This window comes from Protomyctophum bolini (genome assembly GCF_963924005.1).
Source record: "Protomyctophum bolini genome assembly, chromosome: 5".
NCBI lineage: Eukaryota > Metazoa > Chordata > Actinopteri > Myctophiformes > Myctophidae > Protomyctophum > Protomyctophum bolini.
Genome location: NC_137866.1, coordinates 47,571,494 through 47,581,074, shown reverse-complemented (window position 1 = coordinate 47,581,074; position 9,581 = coordinate 47,571,494). Strand labels below are relative to the sequence as shown.

The 9,581-nt window shown below is 44.1% G+C and overlaps 1 protein-coding gene across 1 annotated transcript; it reads right to left on the bottom strand.

Annotated features, from left to right (window-relative positions):
* Positions 1–4,371: 4,371 nt before the first annotated feature.
* On the bottom strand, positions 4,372–6,264 carry cebpb (CCAAT enhancer binding protein beta). Its single transcript, XM_080763616.1, has one exon. It carries the CDS (start codon positions 6,019–6,021, stop codon positions 4,999–5,001), a length of 1,023 nt encoding a protein of 340 aa, XP_080619742.1. The 5' UTR covers positions 6,022–6,264; the 3' UTR covers positions 4,372–4,998.
* Positions 6,265–9,581: the final 3,317 nt, after the last annotated feature.

The following is a 9,581-nucleotide window of genomic DNA, read 5'->3' as shown; positions in this document are numbered from 1 at the left end:
TTCTGTAGCCATGAGGCCCATATAGGGGCAGGAGCCTATCTCCTGTTTCTGTAGCGTGAGGCAGCTTGATGTACAAGTATACACCCCCTGGACATGACGCTAGCAGGGAGCAGGGAGACACTGCGGGTCCCATTTTTAGAGTCTTTTGGTATGACCCGGCCAGGTATTGAATCCCGGCCTCCCAGTCTCAGGGCGGACACTCTAACCACAAGGCCATGCACGGAGGCCACGTCTATGCTGTGCCGCCGCCATATTGGAGCTCAGAATGGCAGCAGCGCCACATACGATACGGACACACAACAATGCCCCAGAGGCGTGACGGTATGTCTACCTTTCTATAATTATGTCTATGCTCACAATAGGGACACTGGAGTTCATGTGGTTAGCGGCAGCACTCCCAGCTCATGTTAATTATCAACAGAGTTCTCTACCTTTATCTATAGGTCTCGCCAAGACATTCATTCATTCAATTCACCTTTCCTCAACACACTGTGTGAATGTACTGACTCTCACTGCATATTAATTCAGACAGGAGCTGATTGTGCTTCCTTGTTGTTGTAGATCTGCTGAGATCCAATATGCAGTGGTGTAAAGCAGAGGTTCCACTGGTAGCCTACTAGTGGTACTTGAGCCCCCCCCCTGGTGGTATACACAGTGCCCAAAAAAGGAGAAAAAAAGACAAAAGTGGAATGAAATATTGATATTACTACAGGTAGTTCTTCTGACCAAGCGATTGGCTATCCATCCGTGCTGAAATGGGCATGACAGCACACCTATAGCTGTTAACGGGAAGATTTGAGAAGGGATTAAATAGTCACATTAGAAATATCATCAGTTGTGCTGATGAGTGATTAGACAGAGTTTTGTCAGAGCAGCAGCACTGTTGGCTTAGGAATAGAACAAAAAAGGGGCAGGTCTACGCTCCTGTATTTTAACAGTTATTATGGTGGTACTTGGAAAGCCAAATATTTTCGGAGGTGGTGGTACTTCAGTATAAAAAGGTTGGGAACCAAGTAACCGAGTACAATTATTCAAGTACTATACTTGATTTCAACATACTTTAACTTTAAATAGGCCTAAGTATTTCCATTTCTTGACACTTTACACTTCTACTACACTATCAGAGGCAAATACTGCACTTTATTTTTTTATTCCACTATAGATATTTGAGTTACTTTGCAGATTTAGATCATTAAAATAAAATCACAAAACATCCAAATTGTTTCGGAAATATCTAATATCTACAAACTCTAAACACCTCGCATTGCGACGCGTTGTGAGCTTTGATCAGATATGTACAGTAAAATATTAAAAGTGGTTAATGATCAATAATTATAATCCATTATGATTCTGAAACAGGGCATTTTCCACATAATGGACACTACCTTTTGCTATTTTAAGTATATTGTTAAGCAGATTATTTTGTGCTTTGACCGAAGTAAAACAATGGTATTGCTGTACGTAAAGTTATGTAACTTTCCTCTTCTACCCCACATTTAACCCATTCTGACCTGAGATCAGATTCTAAAAATGTCTTCTACATCCTGACAGTTTTCTGAAAAAGCTATGCTTCTATGTCAGTCGTTCTTCGATTTTTCAAAAATAGCAGATCTACAAGCTCGTAGCGCGCCACTCGGTGGCGCGCTATGAGCTTGTAGATCTGCTATTTTTCAATACCAAAAGGGGTTCCCTCCCAAAATGGGTTTAAACCCGGTTTCCTGTGTTGACATTTCTTTTACCATGCATTGAACTAATAGAGCCTGCCTGCTTGCTCAGGGGATGAATTGAATCTTGTCCATCAGGTCAAAATTCGTGTCAGATCCTGTCTAGGTGAGACATGACCTTCTTTGACACAATCTAAATGGCTCAGGGAGACCAAATTAGTATTATAACTTAAGTATAAGTTATATTGTATAACATACTCTACCATACAGACTGTATAAGTGATATTGTATTAACATACAGATTGTAAGTTATTGTATTAAAGTGATTTTTGTATTTTTCCAGTTTTTCACGTGTCTGATGTGACAGTACTTCATTAGACACCCTGGAGTAGTTTTTATGTGCAATGGTGTATTAACTTTGTATTTAGGGTTTCTTCCTGGAGGCTGAACCCTTGACAGTCAAACAGGCCAATGAAATAAACAGTAATATAGTGACATCACACTATCAGCCCCTCCCCTAACCCCTCCCCCTTTATCATACAACTACAGCTGTGGGTGCTGTGGCTTCAGTTCAGGTGGATCACTACCCATCATGCAGGCAAGCTAGGCATACTTAATGAACTGGTGTGCGTGTCCACTTAAAAGCATGATTTTAACAAATACTGTACACTTTTTGGAAAAAGTTCTTCCTCCTTATATTATAATAATACCTCATGATCATGTTTTAGGGTGGCACTCCATCTTTAACATATAGTCTACCATACAGAATTACAGATTGTAAGTTATTGTATTAACATATATAGTCTAATATACAGATTGTATTCGTCACTGTCGGGAGGAAACCACCTAACTCCATTCATGAGGTTTAGTTTTCTTTATCTCCATAAATCAGTGCTATTGAACAACCGTTATGTCTGTCTGTTGGTTAAAAAAATGAACCAATGAGTAAGTATTAAAAAGCGCTTTGGGCAAAACCTCTTAACTCCATTGGAACCCTCAAACTGTCTGCTAAAGCAGCTAACTCCACCACCTCTCTCCTTCTCATGCAAGTAATCGACTATATCTAAAGTCACACTGCAACACCAACTTTGATGAGGCAGTGTTGTTGCATTGTTTCAGAAACACAAGGTTCTCTTTGTTTCCTTCTAAATGTATATTATTAATTTCCCGAAAAATGAACATTTTTGGAGTTTTGGAGTGGTAAAACAAACATAATAGTGGCACTTTAAGTCCAGTGCTTCCTCCACTTGCTGAAATAGTGTTGAAGTGGCTGTCACCTCTGGCTATAGAGGCCCTGTGTATGTCAGCCTGCAGGTCAGGCACACGCGTGGAGTTAGTTGCTGATTAATTTCTCTGCGACCTTGAACCCCTTTCTGTTTCTGGACCAGTGGACCCTCCCGCATGTCTGTTTGCTGACAGGGCTGAGTGTGCTAAAGATAAAGCTAACAATATGTGCCTGCCTGGATGTCTGTCTGTCTGTCTGTCTGTCTGTCTGTATTTACTATGACACGGTACATTAGGAGTCCTATAGTAAATAGGGATATCCAATAAGGGTCCATTTGGTTCCTTTTTGAACACTCTCAGACTCAAGAGTTACAGACCTGTTATGGTCTTTCAGAGCTATAGCTGTCTGGTGAGTGGTGATGACCCCTGCATGCTTTCAGCATTTCACATTAACTGGATTAAACTGTATTTAAACCACAATGGAATGCCCCCCCCCCCCCCCCCCCCCCCCCCCCCCCCGAGTTACAGGATATGGTCAAAACTATATGAAAACATCAGCAATATAAAAGCATGACTTTCTGTTTGTGTGTGGAGACTGAAGAGCCTTTGAAGTGAATCTATACCCGAAGAAAAAGACAGTGATTTTCTTTATATATCTATAGCATCATACCATCTTATAATGTATAGATAACGGTAATAACTTACTGATATGTTTGCATATCGTTGGAAACCCTCACATGTCCAAAACTGTTCAGGATTATAAAATTCACAAATGGCAAAAAAGAATAGCTGATCTGTCGCATGGCATTTGAGCTTATATACAGATCTGTTATGTTTGCTATACTGTTGTGTGACACTGCAGTATGATGAAGTAAGGCGTTCATTTAGCTCGATAAGAGCTTTCTTCCTGACAGCGTGTCACAGCATAGGCTATATGAATAACGTTCCAGTCATGCTGTTCAAGCCAATAGATAAGCTGTCCTATTCTGAGGATATGGGGGGGGGGGCATTGTCAATATTTGTAAAACAAACACAGCGGCTGCTGAGTGCTCACACACAGTCACAATCAATAATTTGTGCAGAACTATTAGTTTTGTCTGCACTGATGAAATATACACTATACACCCCCACATAGAAGCCTATCCCTGTGGCATTCTTATTATTATTACACTGCAACTGGGGGGGGGGGGGGGGGGGGGGGGTTGGCTGGTTTATTTAACTAAATCGTCCACACGTCACCCAGACTGAAATGTGTGTCTGAAATGATAGTTTGGCGTGAAGAATAGTGTCAAATAGAAAGTGAAAACTATTCTTTTTTAACATCTATATTTAATCATGTGCCTACATGGTAGACCTGAGGCAAGCATTTAAACAAGCATGCACCAGCCCTGCTGTCTGTCTGTGTGTCTGCAAAAAAAAAACGCTTCCCAAAGGATACCAAAAAAATACGGGGGGGGGGAAAAAAACACTCAATTTCATAATATACAAAGTATAAATTTGTTTAATTCAATAAAATATCAAATGCAATTTAAACATTTCAACTTGGGAATATTAAATAATTAGACTATTGCATTCATTGCCAATACTGTTACAATGAGTTGCATCATTTCACCGCAGTGCAACTCTTCCTTTGCACGACCATTGCTCCAGATAAGGAGGAAAAAATGTACAAAAAAGGGGGGGAAATCACTCTTATGTGTGTCAAAGCTGCACGGGGAAATACTGCATTCATACAAATTACAATAAAAAGGTGACATACAATAAAAAGTCATTCATATCAAGTCTTCACTCGTTTCAAAGTGTCCTTGTAAACTGATAGTGGCAGCTCGTGTCTTCCATTTTCTTCCCAAAAAATTGTCCACTTGAATCCTTGCCCTCAAAATAGCAGATCTATACAAGATAGACTAGGCCTATGCTATGTTTTGGGGCAAATAGTCCATGATGAGATAGCCTATACACTGTCCACTTTTTTATGAACCCATAATAATGCGGTAAACAGAGATAAAGTTATTATTTTTAAGTGGTCAATCCAAGTCAAGTCAATCAAAAGAGAATTCAATGAACCGAGGAATCGATGAATCGACGCCCGGTCAACGAAGCGGTTCTCTGCCTAACACTGGCCGGTGGCGGACAGTAAGTTCCTCAGGGTGGTCAGCTCCCTGCTCAGCTGCTCCACGCGCTTCTGCAGCCGGTCGTTCTCCGCGGCCAGCTCCAGAACCTTGTGCTGCGTCTCCATGTTCCTCACCTTGGCTTTATCGCGGCTCTTCCGCACCGCCAGGTTGTTCCGCTCCCGCCGCATCTTGTACTCGTCGCTGTCCTTGTCCAGCCGCTTCTTCTTGCCGGACGACATGTGGTGATGCTTGCCGCCGCCGCCGGCGTGGTGGTGCTGCGAGGACGAGGAGGGCGACCTGTTGGCCGAGGTCGTGCCCGACGAGGGCTCGGGCGTCCCGGGCGGGCTGGAGCACGTGGAGGAGGCGGCGGAGGAGGAGAGGTTGCCCAGGCTGCCGCCGCCGCCGCACGGGCCGGACTGGTACTGGAGGTAGGAGCGCATGTCGAACCCTCCGCCGCCCTCCATCTTCCTGACGCCCTCCTCCTGCGAAGACTCGTCTCTCTCGGCCGCAGCGGAGGAGCGGTAGCGGCTCTCCAGAACTTCTGGGCTGAACACGGAGTCCACCGCCCGGCTCTCGTGCAGCTCCGGATACCCCAGCCCGTACTGTTGCTCCTCTTTAAAGTTATTGCTGCTATTGTTGTTGTTGTTGCTGCACTGGCTGGACTCCAGCTCGTTCATAAACGCGTAGTTCTTGTAGTTGTTGTTCTGCAGATTGTACGCCGTCACCGCGAACGACTGCTGCTGGTGGTGCTGGTGGTGCTGCTGGTGTTGGTGCGCCTCTGCCGCGGCCAGCGGTTGCTGCTGCTGCTGTTGACAGATGTTGTTGTTGTGGTGGTGGTGGTCGTGTCCCCCCGCTGCTGGGTCCAGGTAAACCGCGCAGAAATCCCCGGTCTTCTCCCCGATGGCCAACAGCTCCGTCATGGAGTCGTTGAGCCGCCTGTATGAGGGGCTGATCACGCTGCCTCTGAAGCCGTCCTGATGGTCCTGGCACAGCCCCGTCCCCGCTGCGGCGGCCACTTCCATGGATCTTAACACCCACCGGATTAACGCGACGGATCGGCTCTGCGTCTGCTCTGGTTCTGAATGTGTGTATATATATATATATATATAATATATATAGCCTGGTGTTTATAGCTTTAAAAACACACTGAAGTAAATAAATGACACAGTTATAACGTGTGTCTGTTTGACATGAGACGTCTTCTTAGATATCTAGGCCCGCAGTTAAACTTTTCCAAATGTCTTTTTGCTGGTTGCTATTGCAGTGTAAAGTGCAGAATGCTGAGTGAATGTTGACAGCTCCTCTTATTATGGTGCGTCCCCCCCCCCACCACCACCCCTCCCCTTTACTATGGGCGGGGCTTTGAGGTTTGTTTGACAGGTACGCGCGTGACGTGAACGGTGGTGGTGGGTGTGCATGTCAGCGGACAGACGTGTGTGACTCACACGAAATATGTTGTGATGTTTCAATCTGCTAAAAAAACCCACAAGAACATTTGGGACGTTTAGCCTACTATACAATAACAACACAGCATTGTGGGGGCTCAGTGTTTGTTGTGCCAAGTAGGCTATGCTTATTATAAGCGACTTTGTTTGGGCTTGTTCTTATTTATTATAATTGTTTTAATGAATGTAGGCCTAGAATTGTGTAGGCCACTTGCTGTGTGTATGTTGTTGATCCCCACATGAATTAATGTATTTTTTCACACGCACGCACGCGCGCGCGCGCACACACACACACACACACACACAGAGATAACTATGTTTGTTTACACACACCATGGAAAATAAGAAAGAAGATAATTTTGGAACTTTTGGCACTTTTGGCACTTGACAGAAAAGGAGAAAACACCACATTTATAGTGGAAATTTAGTGCAAAGGTTGAAAGAATAGACTGAAGTTAAATAATTCAACAGTTAGGCAGCCTAACTTAGGCTACTATCTTATCTTTCCAACTCCAAATCACAGTAGTCTGTCTCAGTCTCAGCAGTTCTGGCACGCATCAACATTTTTAGATATGAGGACATTCTCCCACCTTGTGGTGAGGAATTGTAAGTGTAAGAGCCATTTGAGCCACCACATTGTTTAAGTTTTCATTGTCATTTGTCAATCAAGTTCAGGTTGCCATGGTTACAGCCAGGGAGGGTATTTAATCCTGGCCCTGATCAGGCGCAGGTGTTTTTAGACTGTGTTCTGATGACATGTATCCTGTGTGCGAGTATAGGACTTTGAGCAGAATAAATATCATCTAATATAAACTCGGTGAACGTTTGGACATCAGTTTCTGGAGGCGCACATGTCTGAACTTCCTCTGCAACCAGTCCAGTATCACCCAAGTATAGGGACTTGGGCGTTACATTTGGTCTACAAACTTCTTGCTGCTGTTATCTGAAGCGATTGATCACCGTGCACGGTGCACCCGGAGCTGCAGGGGTGCCACCGCGGGACGTCAAGCACGACAGCACGACAGCAGCAGGCAGCCAGCACCAGTAGCAATTGGGGGCTGGTGTGTATAAGAGCCTCCTTATCATCTCTGTGATGTCACTCACTACAGGGCAATGCCAGTTTGTCAATCAAGGCCTATAGGTTGCCATAGTTACAGGGAGGGTATTTAACCCTGTCCCTAATGAATTGCAGCAGGTGTAGGCAAACTGTTTTCTGACTGTGCAGACATTCACCACGTTTGACTGTTTGTTATTTATGTTATTTGCATTCAAAGTATAGGATTTTTGCGTCTAAACTTCATCCTCAACCGTCAGCAGCCAGTATATAGCGCACCTAATATAGGGATTTAGGCGCTACAGTATAAGAATACAAAAAGTAAACTTATAGACAAACCCTTACCCTAATATTATTTCTGCGTAAGATATTAATGTAGGTCGCATTATTTCTGTACAAGTTGCAATATCCAAATAAAAAAATCAATAACAAATGTTTGTATGAATATTAATTGGCAAAAGAAGCTACCTATTCGGACATTGTGAATGGCCAGCAATGTAAAGCAGTGAATCTTGACCCCCAAATAATAATAGGCTGTGTAGGCTATTTGACTGTGTGGACACCCCCCCCCCCCCCTTCTGAGAATATGTTGTGCCAGGGGACCCCCATACAAGATTTAAAAAAAATAGTTTGAAAATAGCAGATCATCTCAAGGCGTCATGAGCTGGTTTTAATCTTCTATGTTTAAATAGGCTATGTATATATAGGGGTTACGTATGGTATGGGGACCCCCTGGAACTCCTTTCAAGGACCCCAGACCCCACTCTGAGAACCATTAATTGTCATACACTAAAATGATGGAGTTATGAACCAAATGGACCCGTGTTTGTAACTTTGAGACCATACAAATCAATTTCTACGCTCTCAGAATTAAGTTAATAGGCTAGCTACTGATGATACTATATATATACAGCGAGGTCCATGGTCTAATGCAGCTGGTTCCCAAACACTGGGTCAGGTCTAGCTCTGGTCCATAGCCTTCTGCTTCTACGATTCTGCCATGAAACGCATTAGAGCTATGGACCAGAGCTAGGTCAGGACCCATATTTGTCGGTCACAGACAAGTATTATGGCCAGCTATATATAGCCTATACACAGGGCAGAAGGTTTTCTTATAACGACAGTGGGTGCCAACCTTAGAGTAGCCTATATATTTTAAGGTGCCCACCCGCCCCGCAACTTATTATTATTGGCTTATTATTTTGCCAGCGGGTGCTTCGGCTCCTGTGTGTGTGTGTGTGTGTGTGTGTGTGTGTGTGTGTGTGTGTGTGTGTGTGACCCGTAGGAGGTGCACGTCTAGTTAGCAGGCATAGACATCAAAAAAGAGAAAAACCTTCCAAGGAAGGGACGCTCCAGGGAACAGAGACGGACAACTTAATTACCGCATCAACCTATTTAATTATTAGCACGAGTCGCACGACGCGTTCGACCGCGCAGGAAGGAAGGTACATCCCAGCCCGTCGTCTCCTCGTCTACCTTAACGAGCCACCTGCTGCGCGTCCACACACCCAGGCATGCAGGTTAAAAGGCTCACGTCCTGTCTCAGAGACTCTCCCGAGAGACAGGCTGGCGTGCGGCACCCGGTAAGGCACTCCTAGTATGCCTTAATGTGATGACATTACTAATTGTGTGAATCTCTCACCTCTCTCTCAGGCTCAGCTACCCATTCCGTGGAAGTGACCGCTGGGCTCTGCTGGGAATTAGGAGGCTCACACTGGCTGAGACACTGCGGAGTCTAGTGTGCCCCCCCCCCCCCACCCCCTTTGATGAGATTGTGGGATTATATTGATGTCTGTTTTTTTTTAATAGTTATACCACTTTAACCAGCCTGCTCAGGGTCTACAGATGACAAATTAGCTTCTGAAGTTCTGACTAACTCTGGCTCATTTACATGGATATGATTCTGAAAACTGAAAACATGCTACATGTTTTTTGTCTCTCTCTCTCTCTCTCTCTCCTTTATCCAATGTTTTAATTTGTGCACTGTAAATACATTTACAAAGATTTAAGAAAAAACTTTATACATTTACAAAATACCTCTTTCAGTATATTCCTCCAAGGGACAATGTCCTGCAAACTGCAA

Bases quoted from the DNA above. Each gene is read 5' to 3' on its own strand.
- cebpb (XM_080763616.1), bottom strand. From the start codon at position 6,021: ATGGAAGTGGCCGCCGCAGCGGGGACGGGGCTGTGCCAGGACCATCAG.